The sequence below is a fragment of the Cololabis saira genome, chromosome 4 (assembly GCF_033807715.1).
Source record: "Cololabis saira isolate AMF1-May2022 chromosome 4, fColSai1.1, whole genome shotgun sequence".
Taxonomy (NCBI): Eukaryota; Metazoa; Chordata; class Actinopteri; order Beloniformes; family Belonidae; genus Cololabis; species Cololabis saira.
Genome location: NC_084590.1, coordinates 39,026,859 through 39,053,219, shown reverse-complemented (window position 1 = coordinate 39,053,219; position 26,361 = coordinate 39,026,859). Strand labels below are relative to the sequence as shown.

Here is a 26,361-nt window from a genome sequence, read left to right as displayed (position 1 = left end):
TCATGTGAGCTTCCCTGCACACACAAGTCGTTTTTAATATCTCAATATGAAGAGAACACTAAGCCACTGTTTTTTCCACCTCACTAAACTGTTATTTACTTGGGGGAACACTTTAAATACACACACACACATAAAAAGAAAAAAGGTGTCTCCTTTTAACACGGGGGGGTTTCCAAGAGTCTAATTTTCAAAAAGAGCTCAACATACATGACCTAGATGCATCATTTTAAAAGCAAAAGATGCTCAATGATGCAGTGGAAGCTTCTTTTTTTTTTATAGCCTCTCGCAGCAGCAGCTGGTGTTGTTTAGCCTAGTGACACCTTTCTATCTGCCAGGCTTTTCTCCAGGGCATCACTATGTGCAGAGGTCACTTGTGCAAGCGTTAAAGCGGTATGGGGGTTTGTGCACAGCAAACGCTGCAGCTTTTGTTGGGTCAACATCTCATTTTCACCCTTAAAAATCTAAGAATACTATGATCTCAAGTACATATTGCACTGCTGTCCCGTAATGAAAGCTTCTTTTGTGGATCTTTCTTTACTACGCTGCAGCCCTACAATGATACGTGGATATAATATTATTATAACAAGATAATAAATACAAGATCAGATTAATAGAAATCTCAGAATTATGCAGTTAGATCCAAAGACAAGATAAACAGTTTTAAAATTGTCTACGCTTACACAGACTGATGGTTCGAGATCCTTTATCGCTCTCAGCAATTTCATTGTCCAGTTGGTCACAACTGAAGGACCATCAGACCACTTCCTGTTCACAGCTCCTTCGTTCCTCACTGACAACCTTTGAAGTGCTAAAACAGCTGCTCGTTGAAGGCAAACATAAACCGCAAGACTGTGGTCCTGATTTAAAGGGGGAGAATACACGTATAGGTCCTGTCGAGGGGGAGGGGGGGTCTGCATTTTTTAACATGATCGAAGGCGTTGAGATATCTGTCGGAACAGCAAATTACTTGCCTGTGCAAATTTAAATGAGTCTGTATTGAGGTCAGTTAGCAAGTGATGCGCTCACAAGCGGACAGATTTATAGCCGCTCAAAGCAGTGAAACGCGATCTAGAAATACCTCAGCTGTGCTCATCTTTTCATGATTCTGCAGCCGTTCGCTCTTGGTGCGCTGCGAAGCCACATCTACATATCATACTAACTTGTTGCAACTTGGGGAAAGTCTTTGCAACATGTGACAATCAGTAAAATGACCAAACCTTCCGTGACAATGACAATGTTGCAAAAATGACCAAACTCCAAATCTATAGGAGGACCCTCTGAGCTCAAACTTGCCTAATGGATGAAAACAGCAAGAGGAAACTTGATAATCTGTACCATGCTCAAGCACAACTGACCCTTGAAATCCGGCTCATTTGGCTGACGTGAGCGCTCTGGTCCGTGCTCAAGCAAAAAGTTAGAACCAGGACACACGGGGAGGCGTCATGCCCCGTTTACACATAGCCGGGTATTTACAAAAACGGATATTTCCCCCTCTACGTTTTGAAAAATTCCATCGTTTACACGAGATCGTTTTCAAAATCTCTTCGTTTACACGAATCTGCATAAATAGGCTGTTAACGTCATGCCAGCCAATCAGAATCCTGGAAAAAACATCAACAAATGACACGTGTAACTTCCAGTTAAGGCTGATTTATGGTTCCACGTTACACCAACGCAGAGCCTACGGCGTAGGGTACGCGGCGAAGCACACCGTACAGCGCGCATCGCCGCGTACCCTACGCCGTAGGCTCTGCGTTGATTTAACGCGGGACCATAATTCAGGCTTTACTTCCAAGACGGAACGAGAGTCTTTTGTTTGGAGTGACAGAGAAGTGGAGTTACTTTTAAGTGTGACTTTAGAATATAAAACAGGTAAAATACAAGAAAATATTGACGGTGGCCAAACAAATTGTAAACACAGGTCGCACACATGACGCTGGTGACGTGTCTGGTGCATAATGTGACGTTCTGAAGCCTAAATCTCTGTTTTCCTCTGTTTAGACGCAAACGTGAAAACTGAGTTTTTGAAAATCTCCACTTTGGCCGGAGTTTTCAGAAATGATCGTTTTTGGTGACTTTGAGCTCCGTTTTCGTGTAAACAAACGGCAAAAACGCATGAAAACGCCTCCGTTTTTGCTCCGTGTAAACAGGGCCAATTATGATCCCCGATTGTGGAACAGCCTCCCGGAGAACCTCAGGGTCGCAGAGACTGTCGATGTTTTCAAAAAGAGGCTCAAGACCCATCTCTTTAATCAGGCTTTTAACTGACTCATTTAACTCTTTTACATGTTTTATGCTCACCCCTATTTTTATTGAATCTTACTACTCTGTTTTATATTAATCTTTAGTTTATCCTGTTTTATCACATTTTATTTTCATTGTCTTATCTCAATGTTATATCTAAATAACATTTAGATGGGGGGGCAGGGCATTAATACGTTTTATGTTTATTTGTTTTATGTTTATTTGTTTTATGTAAAGCACTTTGTGTTGCATTTTATGTATAAAAGGTGCTTTATAAATAAAGTTTGATTTGATTTGACTCTTGGTTTCTGGCATAGTTGGAAGACGTGTGCTTGAGAATGATATGGTTACATATGCATGCTGAACAGGGTGCGTACCAAATGTGTGCATGACTTGTAGATGCAACAGCTTATAACAGTGCAATCCAGGGATTCAAAAATGTAGGAGGACTGTATCCAACCAGACAAACTAAAACAACAACTAAAAAACACTGTAGTATTGCAGTCATATTTTCCAGGCTGTTTTCCTTTGGGCTGATTCTCTTCGACCGCGTGATGAAGATAATGTACAAGTGTGTTAAGCACAACTAAGATTTGAGCAAAGCAAGAACAGGCCTGCGGGGCAACGGGAGTGGGGGGAGTCGGTTGTGTTTGGGCATGGCACTAGTGTGAGTGCGCTCTCAAGTCTAAGCTTTCCTGACCAAAAATAAATCCTTTGGGAAGCCACTAAATTAGAAAGTAGTTTCATTTTTGATAGGATGCAAATAAAAAGATCAAGACAGACTTTCAGAAACTGACCTTCTCATATTCTGTAACTGTCACCAACTGTGAAAAGGTCTCTCGTGGCTACATGCAGTATTAACACTACTCTGATTTTAACACTTCACATTTGGAGCTAGTACCGTATTTTTGTGTCCAGTGGGACTTCAGACTGTGGAGTCAGGTGAAAACCTCAGATCTGTGATAAACAGTATCAGTGTGGGGATCCAGATACCATCTATTATCTCTGGACTATTGGCACAAGTACTGGTATTTATGTAAAAAGGATAAAAGTTTGGTAAAAGAACTTCAAAAACACAAAATCTCTATATTGAGACCATGTGAACACTGGGATAATGGTTTACGTTAATAAAATTTCATGTGTCAAATGTTTCAACGTCTCCTTCCAGGTCGGTAAGATAAAAGCCAAGCGTGCCTTCAGTTTGAGTGTCTTTCCTTTTATATATCACCACAAGCACATACAGCACTCAAAATCCCATCTGGGTCAATGTCAAGACACATTTTTGTCTTTTTTATTCCAATATTAATGGAAAAACTTTTTAGGTGTACAGAGCACGCCTATTTCTGGTCGGCCGGGCCGTGAGATATTGCATTTGTGTGTTCACACTCATCATTGATGCAAGAACCCCCCCCCCAAATGTAAAAATAACAGGGGCATGTCTTTTTTTGGACCGCTGTGGTCCTTTATCAGATTAAAAACACAAAGATTTAATCTTTGTTGTATTTTTGAACGCTGTCTGTCCATCTAGTCACCCATGAGCACCACCTCAACCACAACACCCCTGGAGCTCCTGGCTCCGCTGCGTTCACTGTGTTCTGGAGCAGAAACAAGTTGGATCCTGACACACATGACTACTTAAGCAGGGTAAAAAAAAAAAAAGAAAAGGCTATTTCCTCCTGTTTATAGATCCAGTTATAAGCCTCTTTTATTGACCTCTGGTATGTGGCTTAAAACATCCCCTTACAGCTCGATTCCAGAGCTTTAACTCAGAGCTCAAAGTACAAGAAGGTTTTCAACCAGTCATAAATAGGAGGTTAAATATATTGAAAACTAATGTTAAAAAAAAAAAAGTCTTACTGCATTAGAAAAGATATTTCACAAAAGGCTGGGCTTCTGCAGTTTCACAAAGCTCAGGTGATTGCAGGAATTTGATAGTTTGGTTTAGGGCTGGGCGATTTTGGACAAAAATAAAATCCAGATTTCTTTCCCTGAAAACCCGATTTTCGATTTCGATTTTTTTGGTAAAACTATAAAAGACAATGCAATAAATTGTTTCAAATATTTTATCTTTATTTTTAAAGAAAAATAGCAAACAAATTTCCCTATTGGGAATGAAGTGCAATTGAAAGATTTGAGTTTAGTAAAGTGACAAGTGACAACATTTACAATTTTCTTGACCAAACAAAGATGACTAGACGAGCTCTGTCTGTAATGCAGCCAGCTGCAAAAAAGGAAAATCGATTTTCCGATTTCCTTTTTTTAACATCGATTGTGATTAATAAATCTGATTTAGATTTAAAATCGATTAATCGCACAGCCCTAGTTTGGTTAAACATCTACAGTGGCATTTCACCATTATAATAATACATTTCTCTCTGTAACTCATTTTTGATGATCATCACTCCCTTGGATGTATCTAATGAAAAAAATAAAATAAAAACACTCTTTTTGAGCTTTTGAGCTGCACCTGAAGCTCCAGCTGAATTCTCAGTTCGACACGAATGTTGGCGGCAAAAAAATTGCACGTGTCTAAGAAAATCAAAAGAACTCGTGTTTTGTTTGATGGTGCAGACACTCATTTAGCAGTAACTACGGAGAGACTCGTGGGAAATAACAGTTCACAGTTGATAACTAGTACGCTGCTTCTTCTATCAACCTCTTTCATCCACGTTTGTTTAAAAACATCATTAGATACTCGGAATGAAACTGCAAAGGATGTGATGCAACATGATGTGAAAAAACTGAGATTCATAGAACTCTTTAGTGAATACGTCACATAGACATGTATGTGAGGAATATGAACAAATAAATGCTTTAAACAGATTTACGAAGCCACAAAGTGTTGCATGTCTGAAAGAATTTGTTGCCAAATAAGAAAATGCATGTCTTCTTAGATTCACCACAGGTAACGACAAAATGGACCGATGAATAAAAATGAAAATAATAGTCAAGAGATAAAGTATTTTTCAGCTAAAGCTTGTCGTGCTCCCTGTTGTAAACCACAGAAATGAGTATTTGAATGGAGATCCATCGTCATGCAGCAAAAACATTATCTTTTACAAAAATCATTGAAAACCCCAGTAGGTTCACACGCAGTATCATGACTGGAAAAACCCTATTATTGCTGCATGTGTCATCATACTAAATTATGCCGTAAGCATCTGAATTTTTCTCTTTTTAAAAAAAAAAAAAGCAAAATTAAAGTATCTGAAGGACCACATGATGTAGGCGAATGCTCGTGGCTTGTAAAGAAACAATATAGGCTCTGTTTATCCGCACACTGTACTTTGTAACTTCTGACATAAGATCATGCAAAACAATCTGTGGTTGTTAGTTATGCTGAAAAACAATTTTGACAATCAAAACAAATCATAATTTTCATGCAAGACTTAGAAATGTTCATTTCAAATGTTATCAAGGCTCTTCTTCAATCATAACACTGCAAAGATTTAGAGGCCTGAAAGCCAGAACCTGACGTCCTGTCCTGCTGAGCTTTGAACGGGCGAAACATTACCATATCTATGACACCAGATGACCATTTCTCACCCGTATCCCCACCGCAACAGTCACAGCAGCTTCCCCAAACACAATGCTCTGATTTTAAATGAACTCAGACATCATGAAGTCCTGCGCTACCCCCCTCCGGGATTCGCTCTGGGAATTCTCTTTGACTTTGACCATCTCTCACATTTGCAATTCATCATTTCTCTCCTTCTCAGCATCACAAAACCGCCACCACCAGCGCTGCTTTGTCATTACAAACGACACAGACACAAGCTGCATTGTTTGCGGCTGGCAGTCAGTGGAGGGCGATACAAAGGCTTGCTGATTCCACTTGTAGATGAAGTCGTGCTCTACACGGGAGCGCTACAGGTACAAACTGGTGGAAACCCCGCCCTGAATACTGTGAATGCAAATGCAGACACCAATGGAAACCACTGTGTAAATGGCATAATTTAACTTGCAACAACTTTGACTCCGCTAGAGAGAAAAAACAACAAAAAAAAAACAGTAGTTTGCATGTGACAAAAAAGCAAATAATAAGTCCTTTTGAGAGTAGGAGGTTTCTTCAGCCATGTATTTGTGGCAAAGACATACATGCAAAAAGAAAAGCTTTACCTTACTATGTTTAGGCTTGAAGTGTTCTTTTTTCCTCCATGCAGCAAACACAAGAAATCCCAGGAAAAATGAAAAAAAAAAATCAATCAAGGGGAAGAATTTCAAGATCCACTTGAGGGGATTACTGACACTCCTGCAAGTCCACGGCAGAATGACTCCTACATGCAAGGAAGAGTTGAAGAAGTGAGGGAGAGGAGGAGGAGGAGGGAGTGACTCTTCTTAACCCCACACACCCACTCTCCAGCTGACTCTTTCACGCTCTTTTACTCCCTCCCTTTCTGCCTACTCCTTCATTCTAGAACTCCATCCCCCTAAACTACAAACCCACTGGCAGCAGGAATGTGTGTCTCCTCCCTCCACAGTAATCACCCCCTTCACCCCCCCTCCCTTAGAAAGAAAATGATATTTACACTGAAGCTTCCAGCCTTTTTATTGCAGAAAAACAACAACTGCTCTAGAAACAGTCTTTTCAGTCTGAATCTGTAGAATATTAAATGTAATCATGACATCAGCAAGAAATTTGAATTGATGTCTTTTTTTTTTGCAGTCTGAAGCCACTATTTGTAATAACTGGATTCTGAGCAATGCAACTAATGGTTCTACTTTTAAGTCACATTCCCTGTGTTGCGAGTAATTCGAAATATCCAGCGACAGCCCACGGGACTAAATGAGAGAAACGCAGCGTGCGCTGCCGTTGTGTGGCTATCAGATCAGCAGTGGCATCTGTGCAGGATTCATTTGGAGATAATGGGACTGCAGAGGACACAAGGGAGAGTTAAAGGGCAAGGATGCAAGAGTGAGGTGACGGCAGCGTCTTGCTCAACTGCAGCCGGCATCATGTGCTCTGCAGAAACATGTGCACAGTGAAAAACAATAAAATAAGGCCTGAGCAAGTTCAGAGCAAAGACGCCCCAGCAGCCGGAGAGAAGAGGAAGGGAGAACACTGGGCTTTGTTTGAAAGGAATTCAGAGACTGAAAGGATAATTTACCATGTCTAAACTTTGGAATGAGCACAACTAAAGTAAAAAAAAAAAAAAAGCATCCATCACACTGGTCTAATTGGTTTTCTCAAATACTTGAAGTAATTTTGTGTGATTGTGCAATGACGTGACATTGTTATTCAAACGAAACACGTGGAATTTGATCATAAAGACCCAAGTGTTGTCCAAAGAGACATGACCTGACTTTCTAATCATCTCTCAGCGCTCGATTTGGTGTTGCTGATTTGTTTGGTCTCGAAATACAAATTCCACACTTCAAAATCCCCGACTGCATGAGCCAGTTTTATTTATCAGCGAAGCAGTTTGCTGGGTCCAAAGAGACAGTGCGAGAGATGTTAAAAGAAAATTGCTTAGAACGTATTCAAGCAACTGTGACTCACAAAGCCGAATCCCTGAAGTGACTTTTGCTCTCTCAAAGATAACCTTAAGCTTTTCTAACTGCAAGTCCCAGTTGCAAGAGAGGAGATGTCCTGATAAGTGCATCTCTGCACCTCCTCCAAGGCAAAAAAAAAAAAAAGAAGCAGAAGTGCAATAAATGCATGTATCACTGAATTGTGGGTTAACGCTGACTCCAGGTCTGCAGTCACCGCAGGCATTTCAGAAATGTAGTTTGCTTGCGTGCAGCTCTGCTAAACAAAAACAAAAAAAAAAAAAAAGCGGATTTCTCATTACTGGCACAAGCCTATTAAGCCCAGCGCCATCCACTCTCCGGTCCAATACATGGACTTGATACCGCTACAGCAATTTGGCACGTGAGGCTACAGTCAGAAATCCAAGGCAACACGTTGGACCGCCGACGCAATCCCGGTGTCACGACCAGCCAAAATCACCTTCAGCTCCAGGGAGCCAAAAGAAGAGAAATAAAAACAGCAAGCTTCTGAACTCAATTACAAAATACTGTTGTTATTTTTTTGTTAATCTTGGATAGGGCTGTTCGATTAATCGATTTTAAATCGTAATCGCGATTATGTAATTAGAACGATGTTAAAATGTGAAAATCGATTTTTTTTTCACTTTTTTTTTTTTTACCTTGTCTGCACACATATTAATGATTGATACCATATTAATGATTGATGGAAATACATCTCAATACCTGCGACAAGTGCCCCATCGGAGAGGCTCTTTAGTGTAGGAGGGGGTGTTGTAACATGCCACCGGGCATCCCTCAAGCCAGATGCGGTAGACCGGCTCGTGTTCCTTGCAAAAAACTTGCAAATGTAATGACTGACATTACACACCTCTACCTCCTTCATGGGTTGCATTATTATTTAGCATGCAAAGACCCAGTTTAGTTTAATTAGAAAATGTCTTGTTTTATTTAATTGGAAATATAACTTACTGTATGTTTGCAAGTGCTGATTTGCTGATTTTTTTTTCCAGAGATAAAACTTTATATTTTATTATATTTTTTAAAACTTTTTTTCAACTTATTTTACAGAGTTTTGCACTTTATTCATTCATTTTTGGTTTAATAAGAGCAAAGTTTGCACTTAAAGCCCAATGGGGCAAATGTTCAATAAAAAAACATCATATTTGAAATCATTTCTTTGCCTTTTGTCAATTCACAAAATAATCGTAATCGTAATCGTAATCGAAAATCGGATTTTGAGAGAAAAAAAATCCGAAAATCCGAGCCCTAATCTTGGATTAAGGTCATTTATAACCTCAATCATTTCCCATATATCTCCTCCCTTTTGCTAGTTAATTAGATGAAACTACCACAGAGCTGAATCTGCACAGGTACTAAAAAAAAAAAAAAAAAAAAAAAAGGCTGATTTGCTACCTCAGTCCCATTGTGGGTTTCCACATAGAGATCAGTCCCATAATTTCCTGTTTCTTTGTTCTGCAGAGAGTCTGTTCACACCACAAGACGTGGCAAAAGTCAACAGGGTTCAGCCCGTTCTCAAGACAGAAGGGCCTGGTGTGTCGCACTGCTCCCCAAATACAGCGGGGATAAAAAGGTCAGTTAATAATTGGCTACACAATATTTATTAGAACTATTGTGCACTGACCACAGGACGGCATGTTATTGAAGCCGTGTAGTTAAATTGATCTGACATTTTTAGTGTAAAGGAGTCGACACAAGACACTTCAGCCCACGAGGTCAGACTGGGCCTGAAGGATTTAGTTCTGCACTAAACAGTTAAATGATCAGGCAACACAAGCAGCCTTTCCCCGAGGATTAGTCTTATTAATATAATGGCTGTCACAAAAAAAAAAAAAAAAAAGTGCTATAGAAAAAGTCAAGAACAATGAAACTAATAATCTCTGTCAGCAAAAAGTCCAAACTACAAAGCCAATAGGCTTTCTCGTCTGAAACGGGTTAATCTCTTCATTAGCATACACGGGACAAATTAGCCTCAACTCTACGACGTAGTAAATGTGAATTTCCCTCTCAGAAGCATCTATATCAAATACGCTGGTTTATACCTATCAAGTTGATTTTTTTTTTTTATTATTCAAACAAGGCATCCGCCGCATGTGACATGTGGTTCAGAACTGAAACGAGCATCTATTTCTTCATCAAGTGCTCCTATTTATTCTGTGGAGTGTCTCCTCAACCCTACCAGCGCCATCCCCGCCCGTGACCTTCAGAGAAGGGAGAAGAGCCGGCCATTGTTGCGAAGAGCGCCATGTGCGACTGATATGTAAAGAGAAAAATTCAAGTGTTACACAAGACTTGAAAGCGGTAACCCCAGCCTGGGCTAGAGATCATTAGCAGAGGATCTAGTGGTCTCCAGCAGAGAGTTGCCTCTCCAGAGTCGACATCAAAGAAGGTGCTATAGAGAGGGAAATATTTAAGAAGGCAGGAAAAAAAAAAGAAGACCAGGATTTATTCATCCGGAGTGAATCCATATAGCATTGGTGGCTCTTACGGATCAGATGCAATGAGCATATTAAAGTGCAGAGTTCAGCTTTTCACAAGCTGCTTGGCTGGGTCACCTGTAAGCTGAGCTTCTTATGCAAAACACGCCACCACGATTTGACCTTAAAGAGCATTAGGAATAAAATGGGATTTTTTTTTTTTTTTTTTAAATGAGCCAGTTTCAGTTGGGAAATGTTGAGGTGGCGGTGTAACGTAGCTGGACAAAACCAAGAGCCTTCAGAAGCAGTAATGGAGTTGCACAGAACTTCTCCCTGATCTGCTCTTGCAATGGCAGATCTCTGATTCGCCAAGTCTACATCACCAATGCAGGCAGATAAAAAGACACGCCAGTCAACGCCACGCCCAAATGATGGCATATACTTTGACGTGAAGACTTAATAGCAGAAACTCCTGCCTTTGTCCTCACGTTAAAAGTATGCATCTAATAATACTTGCATGTGCAGGAGGAAAGCCATTATGAAAGCAGGTATTAGTGGCATTTTCAGCCACATGATGGAACTCCGGTTTTGGATTTGAGACTATGGCTGCAGAGCAAGGATGGTCACGTGACACAGATTTATGGCTCTGAATATTTTCTGATTGAGTTTATAGTTCAATGTTTTTAAGGCAACAAAAACACCTCCATTTTTTATTTCATGCAAATATACATGAATAAAACACAGTTATGAAAAACATGACACAATGAATTCCTGCCAGTAGTTCTGTTTAAATTTGACATTACGATTTAGGAAAAAAAAATCCTCATATTTGATATGTTGAAGTCTGCATAACTAACTTGCATGAATTGAATGAATGAGTTTAAATGGAAAAAAAAAATGAATTTGCTCCTTAGAGTTGGTACCTTTTATAAAACAGACATCTGGTCAACTTTTTCCCACTTATAGAACAGTTTAACCTTGAGGTCAAGGCATCTCATGACTGGCACATGAAATAAATATAAACTGTGAGATGCCAAAAATATAACCAATTGCTTTTATATGCTTCCTAAGAAATTAAAATGAGAGCCTTGGGAAGTTGTAGTTTGATTGATGGTGTGGTGAAGTTAGCCTAAACTCTACTCTCCCCAAAGTGAGTCATAGCCTCAGCAGTTTTGTGCACTTAGTATCTATTATTCATCCAAAACCACGAGACTCGATCAGCCACGTGGAGCTGATGACTCTCCCCGTGTACATTTTTGACAGCCGGCCTTATGTTCTTGCACACAGTTCAAAAATAGGTGGAACTGAGCTTTAATGAGACTTTTGAATGCTCATTTGTCTTTTTTTCCTAGACCTCATGACCAGCAAGAACAAGAGTGCCACTGAATATTGTTTACTAGGGAATTAAGCACAAAAACAAACACACAGGCCCTTCCCTTTGGAAAAACTTCCCCCTGTAAACTGAGTAGAAGTTATTTCAGTTCAATTTTCTGAGGTGGTACGAACTTAAAAGAGGCTCTGATGCTTCAGAGTGACAGCGTCGTGTCAACTCGAGATGTTCCGATCACATTTTCTTCCCCCCCGAGTCCGACAGTAGTCCTGATGTAATACTTTGGCAATGCACAAAAAAAGAAACAGTGGAAGTGGCTGTATTGCCGTCACTGTCCACTTAACTTAATATCACTTAACATTTCCAAAACGCCGAGGAGCCAGTTTCATTTAAGCTCACTAGCTGCTACTGCTACTCCCCGCCTGACATAAATTGTACTTGTTAACGGTAAAGCTTAAAGCAGCACTATGTAACTTTTCCACCTTAATATCATATTTCCAGAGTCATTGTGATGGTACATCAACTTCCAACAGGTTTAATGACACCTCTGTCATGGTCTGAGGGGTCTGTATCGCCTTCACTGGCACTATGTAACTTGGAGGAGCATGGTAGGAACCCTTCCACACAAAAAAAACTACACATTTTTACGGCTTTGACTGCTTTACGGCATACGTCACTTCTCCCTCCTTCTCGATTCGTAGTCGAGACGAAAGCTGGGCGGGACGTGGAGCGCAGAGCTCAGCAGAAGCTGGTATCATGGCCGAAGCAGCGGAAAAATCGAAGAAAATAAAAGTTTTATCGGAGGAGGCGAAAAAAGAAAGCGGGAGAGTAACAAGCTAAATGCCCGGACAAAAAATAAAAATAAAAAATGCCCGCACAAGAATAAACATTGGCCCGGCTCTTTGCTATCCATCCTGCAAACGACCGCTGAAAACAGAAAAGTAGTTTTGAAAGTCCGTCCCGTCTTATTTCATTCAGTATCAAAACAAATGCACACGACGGGGACAGGATCTTTCCGGCAGTACGCGCTGGTGCTCATGGGAAATGTAGTGTTCTTTCTGGTAAAGCACTACCACTTTTGTCCAAAGGAGCCGCCAAACTCAACAAAAGCTGAAAGTTACATTGTGCTGCTTTAAGGATAGACAGTAGCCTAAATGAGCATATACTGTAATTTAGTAAAATAAAGTCATTTCCACCTGATCCTTCTCAAATTATGTGATTGGCCCTGATTTCCGATCACATCATCTCTGGTGTCAGTAGTTGTTTTCCCACTATCGAGCCAAAGCCAAGAGCACTGAGACGAAGCCGAGGCGGGTCCTTTCCTGTCCCCGTCACCTCCAGTGCCTGACAGAACCGATGCAGGTCACCCTGAACCCTGATTTCTAGTCTGACTTTTCTGTGCAGCCAAGCAGGGTTGAGTGGAGTCAAGGTACATTTTACAAATAAACATTTGCCCTGTTTATTTTATGACTTTTGATGTAGTCTTTATGATCCATTTGAAAGCCTGTCTATTCATTATAACTTTAAAACGTCTCTGCAGTAATGTACAATTTGACTTCAAGCTGGAAAGTGCTTTGGCTTCAGCCCTTTTTTCTAAAGTTAATGGAAGAACACCAGTTTTCACACATTTTTTGGAGTGCATTGCACTATGCGAAGCATTACCCTCTGGAAAGCATCTGGAAACAAATTCTGGCAAGCCATCTAACAGATTTTGCTGACTGTCAGCACATCGTAAATTCATCTCACTGTCAGATACTGAAATATGTGTCAACCTGTGGAAATCGATAATAAATCATGACATCTGCATTTGATGTATGGTCTCTGTGTTTAGGGTGTTTAGGAGCATAAAGACCGGAACAGAGCAATACTGCACTCCCTGGTGCGTACAATGAGGGCGATTGTGAAGAAACGTGATTCCTTTTTACCCAACTCTCCAAAGATGGCAGAGGACCAAAAGATACAGCAGCACATCAATGGCCTTCACTAATGGAGATGAATGTCCTGTCAGCAGAAACAAGGGAAGGGTGAGCCCTTGTCTGAAACCGATACAACATGGATGTAAACAGAAGCAGAATGACAAACGTGCTCATCCTTAATCAATTAACTTGAAACACTTGTGCCCAACATAATGCGAGTGTCTGAAAAACCTGCTAAAAAATAAATAAATAAAACTATGCAGTTTGGATTATGTGTTGCTTGGAGAAAATGAACCTGTTGCTGTAATCAGGAAAATGCTAAATAAGTCTTAGAAAATAATCTTGGAAAACAGCCTTCAAAAAAGAAAAAAAAACATTTGACACAAGCCATCTGATTGAGAAGCATATAAAATATATGGCTGCATTACGACATGCAGCAATTGTATCTGAACATTTTATAGATACAAACTGATTATTAAACAAGTAATGTAAAATAAGTAATAAAAAGTTATTTTTTCACATTTGAATGTTTGTAAATAATAGACAGATCTAGAAGCTGTTCAGGAAGAGCTCCTGTTTACGTACCGATACAAACCACTTTATTCATGTATTTAAACAACTACGTAGCCCAGCCTGCCATCCTGACTCTAGATCTCTAAAATACAAAGAATTAGGCCCCGTTTACACGGAGCAAAAACGGTGGCGTTTTCATGCGTTTTGGCCGTTCGTTTACACGAAAACGGAGCTCAAAGCCCCCAAAAACGATAATTTCTGAAAACTCCGGCCAAAGTGGAGATTTTCAAAAACTCCGTTTTCACGTTTGCGTCTAAACAGAGAAAACTGAGATTTAGGCTTCAGAACATCACATTATGCAACAGAAGCGTCACCAGCATCACGTGTGCGACCTGTGTTTACAATTTGTTTGGCCACCGTCAATATTTTCTTGTATTTTACCTGTTTTATATTCTAAAGTCACACTTAAAAGTAACTCCACTTCTCTGTCACTCCAAACGAAAGACTCTCGTTCCGTCTTGGAAGTAACTGGCAGTCCAGGCTGATTTATGGTTCCGCGTTACACCAACGCAGAGCCTACGGCGTAGGGTACGCGGCGGCGTGCACCGTACGTAGGCTACGCCGTCGATTTAACGCGGAACCATGTTATTCAGGCTTCACACGTGTCATTTGTTGACGTTTTTTTCCAGGATTCCGATTGGCTTGCATAACTTTACGCTTCTCGTTACACTGCCCCCTGCAGGTTTGGATGCTTATAGCACCTTAACAGCGTTTTCATGCGGGTTCGTGTAAACGAGGATATTTTTGAAAACGTAGAGGGGAAAATATCCGTTTTTGTAAATACCCGGCTATGTGTAAACGTGGCCTTAGTCTGGCTGCTCTGGACTTGATTTTTCATTTCCAGGGTGGCAGGAAAAGGCCGGAAGAACCCGACTCTGGACACTTTTGAAAATTTAAACAACCAATCAGAGAAACGAAGCATGTGACGTAGGCAGAGCTTACTAGACGAGTATCAACCTTGTTTCATACAGTACTCTATGGTATCAACAAAATACATAAACACGGTGTGCAGAATAAACACCAGTGAATGACTGTGGGTTTCTGTAAAAAATGTGTTGATATAAGATGTTATTGGCACTTCTTCATCTTGATTAGGACTGGGCGATATGGACCAAAAGTCATATCTCGATATTTTCTAGCTGAATGGCGATACTCGATATATATCGATATTTTTTCTGTGCCATAATTGGGGTTTCCCCCAAAGCATTATAGCATAGCATCTCTGTTAGCTTCATTTTTTTCTGAAGCAAACCTTTAAAAAAAAAAGCCTCGTGCCAAATGTCACACAGGTTCCTTTATTAACAGAGGTCTGCACAATATCAAAATGTATAAAACAAACGAAATAAAACTAAACTGCCTGCATATATAGAATAAAAATGCTTCTTGAATAAAATAAAACAAATATCCCTTTCCTGCATAACAATTAAATTAAAATACACTGTGCAATTAATACAATGTAGACAGTAACAGGCAGACCTTTCCACTGAGGTTGACAGTTGTGCAAATAACAAAACATTTGTGCAAATCTCAAATAAAACATTCAAGTCAATTTGTCACAAAATAAGCTATATCAAAATCATAAAAAAAAAAAAAAAAAATTTAAATCGATATAAATGATATTGTCTCGTACCATATCGCGTTTGAAAATATATAGATATATATTAAAATCTCGATATATCGCCCAGCCCTAATCTCGATACTAGATGCAAATGAGTTTGGCTCGCCAGGCTAACAACTTCCAATGTGGTGAATTTAATGGTGCAAAATGTAGTTGTTTAAATGTTTAAGCCTGATAGAAAAGTAACTGATATTATCACCCCAACATCTCTGTAGAAATGTGTGTTAGCGCTAAACCCCTCGCTCGTATTTGCATATTTAACGTCTTGACGGCTTTGGTGGCCGTTGACTTTGAATGGGACAGAACTGTGGACCGACTGTGGCTGCGCAGCCATTGGTTATTGGCCATTGAAAACGTTAAAAGGGTGCAGGACTAGGCCAGAGTATTCATGTTGGTTTGGTTGTGTATTAGATGGGTTGTTTATTGCCCAAAAGCTTCAGACTCAGCCATCGTCAAGCACCGCTACAATGCTCCTGTGCGAGTGTCCTTCAATCAACGACGCTACACTAGTGGCAGCTTGCAGCAGCAACCCTGGCCATACTGGGTTGGTTTTTTGAATCTTTGTATCTACTGAACTTGTTTTGAATTAAAACATTGACTTTTTTCCTTTACATATTTTCACATATTGGTTTAGACCAGGGGTCGGCAACCCGCGGCTCTTTAGCGCCACCCTAGTGGCTCCTGGAGCTTTTTCAAAAATGTTTGATCTTTTTTTTTAATTTTTTTCTTTCTTTCTCGAAATTTAGACTTTTTTCATGAAATTCTGACTATTTCCTCGACATTTCGACTTTTTTCTCTAGAGATTGTACTTCAACATTAATCTCGACATTTCGACTTTTTTCTTGAAGGGCATAATGAAAAGAAAAATCTTCCCCCGGTTATAACTAATATAGAAACATGCAGCATGTGTTTGTCTTCATTCTAAGGCTGATACAAGACCGACCCCTGGTTTAGACATATTGTTCAGATGGGTTGGGGGTTTGTATTGCAGCTACCTGTGGCACATTCATTACATATGTTTTGCAGCCATCATAATGTAAAAGTTATTTACCTGTTGGAGCAGCTGACTGAGCTTTCCGAAGCCAAAAATAAAATGAATTAATAACAATACTACTACTACTAATAAATAATAATAATGTTCAATATAGGACCCAAAACCAAGATGGGCTCAAAAGGATATGTTGTGAATGTTGGACAGGACCCAAACAGAAAGAAAGAAGGAACTTTAAAACAGCTCTTCCCTCGAAAAGATCAGGATGAGCTTGAAGTGCTCACAAAAGCCAAACAAGAAATATTGGGAAAACAGTATTTGTTTTACTAAGACATGGCTGCAGGCATGAACTCTGACTCTGTGCACATATTTCAGACAATCTAGGTATTGAGAGACAAAAGGCATCTTGTACAAGTCTGTACAAGTTGACGACTGATCTCAACCACACCTCTTCCTCTTCCAACAGTTTGTTGACCAATTCAGTTTGAACTTGATGTCCCTTGAGTGTCTCATAACTGCACCTTTCAAATCAATGTATTCTCATGTCAATATCTACACATCCTCTTCTTCACTGCTGACTTTTTACACGTGTGGTTTGAGAGTTCCACAGTGGGATGCAAATTATGTGATACTGTATATATCAAACCAGAACTGCAAAAGTTATAATTCAAATAGCTCCAAGTGATAATGGTATATTTGTAGTTTAATACATGGTCAGTGTTAGTATTAGCACACATGACTGTGTTATTCACGTGGTAATAAGCAAAACAATAGAATGTCTACAGTGTTTACTTTGCAAATGAAAGAGAAGTTATGTGCAAGTGGGATGAAAAATGAATAATTCACAAAGAGCTCTTGAGGGTTAAATTATGCACATTTCAAGAAAACAAGTTTCGTAGTACATTTCTGTACATGTGAAGAACAAAGTCAGCTATTGTACCACAAAGACCAACACATTACCATATGGAAGCAGAGACATCATTTCATGAGCAGACAAGTTGTTCCAACATTCAAGATCTGAGAAACACACTGACTTGAATATCATGAACATTAACCTGTAAGACAAACTACGATTTAACCCAAACCGTATGAGGAGAGATAAAGAGAGTGAGAGGATCTCTGTGCAGCCATGTCACACACAGAAATTCACATTACTACTTAACATCAAAAGGATTTCGCTGGAATTTCGAGTCCCATTTCTACTCAACAGCCAACACATTCAGGCTGCCAGCCCTTCAGCCATGACAAAAAGGTCAAGCATCTTTCAAATTTTCTGGTTTAAAGTTTAAACCATCAGAAAATAATACTGAGGAAAAGAACTGGTCCATGCCAGGGTTTAAAATGAGTAAAACCTCAGATGAACAACAGGACTTGGAACTTTACAGCATATTATCTATTTTAACAAAAACTAAATGTGTAAATATCCTCTCTCCTCATTACAACCCAGCTAAAAAGTGAGTGATAAAATAATGTTTTTAGTGGAAAATACAAGGGGAATAATTTCAATTCAACATTATATACTAGGGATGATCCAAATGCAGGATGTTGGACCCAATATTCTGTATATAGCTGGAATGAGTATCTGATAATGAGATACATCCATGAGGCAGATCTAATCTTCAGCTATATTTTTTTTTTAACGTTAGGAAAGAAATGTGTATGTGAGACTCTTCCACACATATATACTATCTGATCAATATTGACTATCAGCTGATATGCAAAGGCCAAATATGAATATCAGAAATGAAAAAGTAGAATTGGTGCATCCCTAAACTATACAACTACCATGACTTATTAATGGGGAAGTCAAGCTCTATAAAAACAAGCTGCTGACTGTTAAAACGCTATATTAGCTTCCCAAGAATGAGATTTATGTTGAAAATGTATTCCCCTTAGTCAGTACTCGAGTTGAGGGGGGATGGCATCCCCCCTGAAATTAAAACGGTCAAAATCATCCCCCCTGTAAAACTGCCACCCCCCCTTTCCATCCCTTATGTCATTTCATCAATTAATGTGGTTTTACTGCTATTTCAACATTTAGAGTCATCACCAGAAAAATAACCTTTTTGACAATTTTCACTTGTTTCAAGTAAATTTTCACTTGAAATAAGTAGAAAAATCTGCCAGTGGGACAAGATTTATCTTCGCATTACAAGCAAAAAAAATCTTGTTCCACTGGCAGATTTTCTACTTATTTCAAGTGAAAATCTACTTGAAACAGGTGAAAATTGTTGTTTTTTTCGAGTGACGAGTCTTGTTTTAAGTGTAATAAGATTTTTTTACTCTCTTTTTACTTTTTTACTCTAATCAGCACAAATTATCTGTCCCCATATGATAAAATCCACCATCCCCCCTGATTTTTTTTTAAAACTCGAGTACTGCCCTTAGTACAGAATGCAAATTGAGAATAAATAAAGACGTTTCTAATAGGCAAATCGTGCACATCCATAGACTAAACCAGACACAGCCCTGCATCATCTTCAGCCTCTAGCTGCCAGTGCAGGATATTCATCACAGATCCCAGAAAACCCCCAGAAAGAAGCCACTTTCAGCTATAGACTGTGGCAGTGACGCTGCAACAAAAGGCAACACCATAAGGTCACTGGAGTAAAGCAGCAGCTCAAACGAGCCCTTTTTCAGTTGAGTCACCTGCACAGGGTTTAGACACATTGTACCTACTGAATATCAACAACAGCCGTGGATTACCTCCACTGCAACAGAAAAGAACGACGCAATAAGTCAAATTACATCCCTCTGAGATGCAAATGTTAAAATTAACCACTATTCTCTGAGTCAAGCGATTTTTTTTCCTCTCCCGGTGATTGACGTATTCATGCACTAGGATGAAAATGCATCTGTCTTGACATGCATGTGTTAACCCCGAAGCCTCCCCATCATTCAGACACATCACAATTTTTATTACCAAAACAAACGATGGGGGGCTGGATTGTTGGACACCAATTACACAAGAAAATCATATTTACATGTATGTTCAAGGAGCGCATGTTGTCGGGCTTGTCTGTTGAGCCGCATCGGCCGCTCCGGTGCGCCAGCGTGTCACCTCCACTAAACTTGTATGATTGAGTGTGAGACGCTCATACGTGTGCCCGGCGCTAGGACCCCGCGGACGCATCGCGTGTCGTCGGTCGGGCTGGTTTTTCCTTCATGCTTCTTCTTCCCTGCAGCGTCACATGCAAACACACACACACGTACCTGCTTTCAGCTGCACCGGGATGTGGCCGCTCCGGCCCGGACTCTGAAACATCCATTTTTTTTCCCCTCCACACTCCAGCCTGCTCCTGCCTGCCGCTTCTCCGAGGTCTGCCCGCGTCTGCGGACCACGCGTGTCTGACAGGGGCGGGTCCCGCAGCCCTTGGAGACGGCGTGCAAGTGGATCATGAGAATGCCACTTATGTGTTGTGAAAGCCAATCACATGCAGCCCGAGTCAAACCAGCCTCCCTTCACTCGATCAGCTGCGTGTATCGGTTTACAATGACAATAGTGGAATAAATAGGAAATACCCAGTACTGGAGATCAGGGGGGATGAAGGGGGATGGCATCCCCCCCTGAAATAAAAACTGTCAAAATCATCCCCCCTGTAAAACTGCCATCCCCCCTTTCCGTCCCTTATGTCATTTCATCAATGAATGTGGTTTTACTGCTATTTCAACATTTAGAGTCATCACCAGAAAAATAACACCAGAAAAATAACTTATTTGACAATTTTCACCTGTTTCAAGTAAATTTTCACTTGAAATAAGTAGAAAAATCTGCCAGTGGGACAAGATTTATCTTCTCATTACAAGCAAAAAAATCTTGTTCCACTGGCAGATTTTTCTACCTATTTTAAGTGAAAATCTGCTTGAAACAGGTGAAAATTGTTATTCCCAGTGACGAGTCTTGTTTTAAGTGTAATGAGATTTTTTTTTTTGCTAAAATGAGACATTTTAACTAGAAATAAGACAAATATTCTTAAGATTTGGAGTTTTTGGCAGTGATCCATTTTACTTATCCTGTGAAGGACAGAGTCATATTGATAAGTTCATAAAACTGTTTTTTATTGTTGTGTTTTGATGTATTTGATTTAAGCCCAGTGGATATTTAAAGCTTACAGAAGGCTGCATTTAACTGCTGCTATGTCATTCCTGCAGTATTTCTGCAGGGGTTTTAGTCAGTGCTATTATTTGTAATATATTATATTATTTGTAATCAGCACAAATTATCTGTCCCCATATGATAAAATCCACCATCCCCCCTGATTTTTTTTTCATTATGCACTTCGAGAAAAAAGTCCAAATGTCGAGATTAATGTTGAAATACAATTTCGATAAAAAAGTCGAAATGTATTTCGACTTTATTCTCGAAATTTCGACTTTATTCTCGAAATTTCGACTTTATTCAGGAAATTTCGACTTTTTTTCTTGAAATTGTATTCCAACATTAATCTCGAAGTGTACAATAAAAAAAAATCTTCCCCTCCCAAATATTTTTTCTCCTGCCTGGCCCTAATACTCTTACGTAGTGATCTGATCCATTGCTCTTCACATTTATTTAAGCAAATAAACGTAAGAAGAAAGAGACAGTTTCTTCCCCCAAGCTGTTGCTCTGATGAATTCTCAACATTGAGTCTCAGAGAAATCAACCACTGTGCAATAATAATAATAATAATAATAACCTCAATCATATGCTGTAACAATGCACCTTTTCATTAACCATGACTACCTCATTTTGCTGCACCTTTCACTTAAAAAAAAAAAAAATTGTATATATGTTAATAAGAGCCATTTGTCTATTTACTGTACAGTGAGCGAAATAACCAGAGTCAAATTCCCTGTCTGGCATGTTCAAACTTGGCCAAATAAACCTGATTCTGATTCTGAAATTACTTAAATTTAACAACCCTTGTTATTCAATACCTAAAACCTGTAAAATCCCAAATCATTTATGTCAATAATCTAAAATTGAGATTGCTTTTTTTTAACAGGGTAATATTCCAAATATATTAAGAAAAAAATATATATTTATATATTTTATTGTACATATTTATTGTACTGTTATTATGCAATTTTATATAACGTTGTTTTTTTATTTCTAGCACTCCCCTTCCGCTCTCCCCTCAAAGTGCTTATGCTCTTTGTTCAGGCTGCATTTGCAAATACAAATTTGTTTTTAAATTGCTTGCCTGGTAAAATAAAAGGTTTAAAAAAAAAAACAGGTTTAAATTCTGAGTTATGAGACCTTTCACACAGAGCTTTTTACCGAGCCTTAAAAAAGTTTCACAGACAAAGAGTAACACAAACAAACCACTTGAACAAATGGCAATTACTCTTTTTTTTAATAATCACTGCATATGATCCCACAAGGTGTGACCTCAATGCACAACAGAGGTTGGCCACAGAAACAGGGTTGACTCTGCCCTCTACTGGCAGGACATGGAACCTTCATTAAATGAACTCCAGTTTTTCTGGCTAAAAGGGAAAGGTTAATGTGATACTAAAAACGAAAATACCAAAAAAGACTGATTACTTTTTTTTTCTTCCATAGACAAAAATTATGAAAAAGGGAATAAGTTCAAAAAAACACACACTTTCCTTCTGTGGTTATCGGTACCAATACAGATAACAGAGTCCATCATTAACTACACAATTATAAATATACAAAGAGATAAACATCTACGAGCACAAACAGGATGTTCGGCAAAAGTTCTTCCTCTGATAGACATACAGGAGCATGTACCACATTCAGAGCTGTGTTTTGTTTTTCAATGTTAAACAGAGAAAAGGTTTGGTGCTGAAATCAGTCTGAACAAAGCAAATCACCACAGTTGCTATCAACAATTATTGTTGAACCAGATGTTATTATTCTTAGTCATACATATCCCAGAAATTCAACAGTCCATCCCTTTAGCTCATCAATGAATCTACATCCTCTCCCATCTCCCTCTTTCGAAGGGTGGACATCCAAACCCCGGCTGACCATTCTGGAAATGCCTGTCCTCCCCATCATTCATGCTCTCAGGTCCCATTGGTGGATATCGCTGGAAAGGAGGACCGCGAGGAGGAAAAGGCATTTGCATTCTGAATCTGTTAGACGGAAACATTGGCCCTGCTGGCATCATTTGCGGGGGCATGTGTTGCATGTTTGGAGAGGGGAGGAAGGGAGGTGTGTGGGGACTGAGCATGCCCGGAGGAGGCTGCATAGGCGGCATCCCGGGTCTAGGGGGTCCCTGCATGACTCCGGGTTTGGGCAGGGTCATGCCCGGTGCTACTGGAGAGCCCAGTTGGTTTCCGGTGCCGATATCAGGGGAAAAGTGTTGATCTCCCAAGATATTTTCAGCGGATTCTTCTGGAAGTTTGATACCTCCTGCTGTAAAAGAGTATATAGTGATGTTTTTAGCATTCCTAATAAGAATAAAGTATCAAAAAAAAAGAGAACATCTCAGAAGAAGCAACATCAAGAGAAACCTCACTTTATTTTCTGTCTAGATGCCATTTGAAATATGCTCAAAATGTGATTCTATATAACTTACCAGCTGCCATATTTGCTGGATCAAACTTTGTGGGCATGAAAGGAGCTTGTCTAGGAGGCATGGACGTTGGGGAAAACATGATGGGACCAGGGAAAGCTGGTGGGCTTCCAATGGGTTCTGTCTGTTGAATTGTTGGTACCTGGAAGATAAAATAACAAAATAGCATACTTTTTGAGTTTCAAGTTAACTGTTAAAACGGTATGAGAGTGTTCTTATTCTTAAGCATATATAGCTTCATGTGGAATAGGAAAAAAAAAAAAAAATCTGAACATCACTGAAGCGTTACTTCAAGATGACAGATGTCCACAAGAGTAAAATATTGTCATACACTTCTGAGATATTACACACAACAAATATATGTGATCACAAATGATGAAAATGTAATAGAATATTCAGGAAAAGGTTAACCACAGAGGAAACAGGAGGGTAGCACTCTCCTAGCACATTGCATTTTAAGTGAATGCAGAGTTTGTCAATTTTTTATTTGACACATTTTGCAACAGTGTTTATCTAACTTGACACTTAATATAATTTTATTTAACTAATCATTTTCAGAGAGGTTTCTATACTATAATACTTCATCACAATACATTTCAATTGGATGATCTCAGGCGTCTTAATTATCCCCAAGGGACAATTTTCTCCTCAGCCAGTAGAAAGATATACTGGTTTGTATTTGATTTAATTCACCCTTGAGTGTTGGTTGTTGAGGGTGGGGGGAGGAGGGATGTTTGGGATGTCACAGCTCTTGACATTTTGTTTAAAGCATAGTAAAACATGTTCTTTCTGTTTAAGTCTAATGATGGACTAGAGTATTACACTGATGATGGCCCTGAAAGGGCTGCAAAGAAAGACTTTTTGAAGCTACACAGAAATATTTGGAAAACTGTTTGTGACTGTATGTTCTGTCAAAAAACGAAAATCAATAAACATATTGTTAAAAAAAAAAAAGAAAGATATACTGGCCACATAAAACAATAGTGAGATAAAACCACACAAATGTCAAGAGTTCTTTAAAAGGTCAGTGGCATCAAGAACAAGTGGATTTGTAGATCTGTTTGTTCTGCATTTTGTCAAACAGCAGACTGCAGCTGCGACCAGATGCAGGGCATGAAATCGTTGAAAACAAGGTGGTTTGGTACTGCAGCAGCGTGCACTGACCAAAACAGAGTTGCATGGGATGTGGCTGTGCTGTTAGTTGTGTTTTTCTCACAGTAACTGTAGTTTATTTATTTATTTCTAAATAAATTGTATTGTTTTCACCGCCGGCATCTCAGCTGTCATGTGCTGAAAGGTGGGTTTCACCCTGAAAAGGTCACTCGTCCAATAATGACGATATGTGTAAAGATCTTTGGCATTTCGTAAAATATTTGTGGCAGGAAGTGAAATATTTGAAACAGTGGAGCTGTCAGGGGCCGCTATGGGAGAGAGATATTTCTGTAGTGTATTATATTCACCACCACTGAAAAATACGTTAAAATAAGATAAAACAAAATGATAATATATCCTGATATCATAAATAAGCAATGATTAGTAAATATACTGATGTGCTTTGAGAGGAGGACATTTAACAGATTTAACTATGTAACTAGAATATATAAAAAGTTCAATAAGATAAAACAACTGACTCCAAACTGTTTAAGACCCTAATATAAATTAGTTATTACTGTATGCTTTTATGTTCACTAATAAAAAGCCAAATATTATGGTATTATAACAAGGCTTTCCCTCTGTGATGACAGAGGGAAAGCATTCCTTTTTAGAAAAGCTTTTATTGTGGTGTGAATATTGTTATTAATTTTAGACTTGGTTATTGCCGTCTTATGTTCTAATCCAATATGCACTGTATTTTATTGTTCTTGCACTTTGTAACCAAGTTTATTATTATTATAAATATTGTTCTATATTTGTACATTTATAGTACTTTTACACTTATCTGACACAAAATAATACCACAAAATGACACAAAGCAATGCTAAGATGATGCAGCATTATCCCTTGTTATACTGCATTTAATAAGTACTGTTATTGACACAAACTAAAGCTCACAAAGCAAGGATGTTTCATCTTCACTCACATGGATTCCTTCAATCATTTACTCAAAGTCAACCTACTAGACTCACATTAATTAACATTTCTCCGTATAAATTCACAACTGTTTATCATCACTACTGGAGCCATGTGTCTACAAATGAGCATCACATTGTGTGTTTGAAAAATAGAAATGTTTCTATGAAATCAATAGTTTTCTCAACTGGATATTACACATTAATGTACAAAAGTACAATCTAGCCACGTGAAAAACAAATAAAAGTACACCTGCTATTTTCAAAGGTTTTACTTTACAGGACCTTTTCAGCATTTATTTATTTGGAGCCTACTCATGTACTGTCATGTACTCATGATTGTATTGAAGAAAATGTTTTATGCAAATCGTTGCTTTCCTTAGAGAGGCAATTATTATTTTATTGGCTTTGTATTAAAGGACCTTGAGGCTGGATTTATGAGAAAAAGAATTGTATACATTTTAATTTTTCTAGTAATAATGTCAGATGAAGCGTTCCAAACCAAAAAGAATGAGCCCTCTAGTGTATCTCTCTGTTGCCTTGAACAGGCTGTGTGCTGCAAAATGTGCTGCAAAATGTGCTGCAAGGCTGGGGCCGCTTTTCCCGCGCTGTCCTGCGGATGTGACGTCACATGACGCTGCATGCGCGTTCTCCCGTGCCGGCTTCACTGTTGGCTGCAGTACCCCCGACGGCCGTCGTGGCGAAGGGTGGCGCTAGAGAGTCTCATTTCTTAAAAGGAGCCTCATGCTCCTTTAAAGAAAAAGAGGTTTTTTCTTGCTTTAACATATATAAAGTGGTCTCCCCTCAGCCTGCCAACTCAGAGAAGGAGGAAAGCAACCAAATTCTGCAGTGTCTGTACAGCCGCCCGGATGATCCATCCAGTGTGATGTGGCTTCTACGAGCCAATAAGATTCTGCTCCTGTCGTTATGTAACGATGCGTGAAACCACGCCCACAACTAACTCTGGCCGGAACAACAACAGCAACTCCGCCGGCCGGAGCTTCCGCCATTTTCTACGCATCATCCAGGCAGCCAATCAGCACAGAGCTTCATTATCATAGCCTCGCCCACTCAGAATCCCACATAGATAATGAGGTTAGAGAATGGGATGATAAAGACATGGCTCAGAGGCTGAATTTCTAATTTATTTAGCAAAAATAAAATCAAA

The 26,361-nt window shown here is 39.3% G+C and overlaps 2 protein-coding genes across 7 annotated transcripts in view; both read right to left on the bottom strand.

Annotated features, from left to right (window-relative positions):
- Window positions 1–19,917, bottom strand: part of tiam1b (TIAM Rac1 associated GEF 1b) — a 71,332-nt gene extending 51,415 nt beyond the window's left edge. For 3 of the 6 annotated variants that reach the window (XM_061719723.1, XM_061719727.1, XM_061719729.1), the window contains exon 1: window positions 19,811–19,917. The gene's annotated coding sequence lies outside the window, so the exon portion shown is untranslated. Of the gene's footprint in view, window positions 1–6,363; window positions 6,626–19,581; window positions 19,610–19,810 lie in introns of those variants that run through there. The other 3 variants (XM_061719726.1, XM_061719724.1, XM_061719725.1) reach the window with 3 other exon arrangements.
- A 1,960-nt stretch (window positions 19,918–21,877) lies between these two features.
- LOC133441929 (SR-related and CTD-associated factor 4-like) overlaps window positions 21,878–26,361 on the bottom strand; it is a 56,632-nt gene continuing 52,148 nt past the window's right edge. The window contains exons 17-18 of the mRNA XM_061719722.1: window positions 23,128–23,266; window positions 21,878–22,964 (exon numbers count right to left, since the gene is read on the bottom strand). Coding sequence (XP_061575706.1) covers window positions 22,519–22,964; window positions 23,128–23,266 — 585 coding nt within the window. The 3' untranslated portion in view covers window positions 21,878–22,518. The remainder of the gene's footprint in view (window positions 22,965–23,127; window positions 23,267–26,361) is intronic.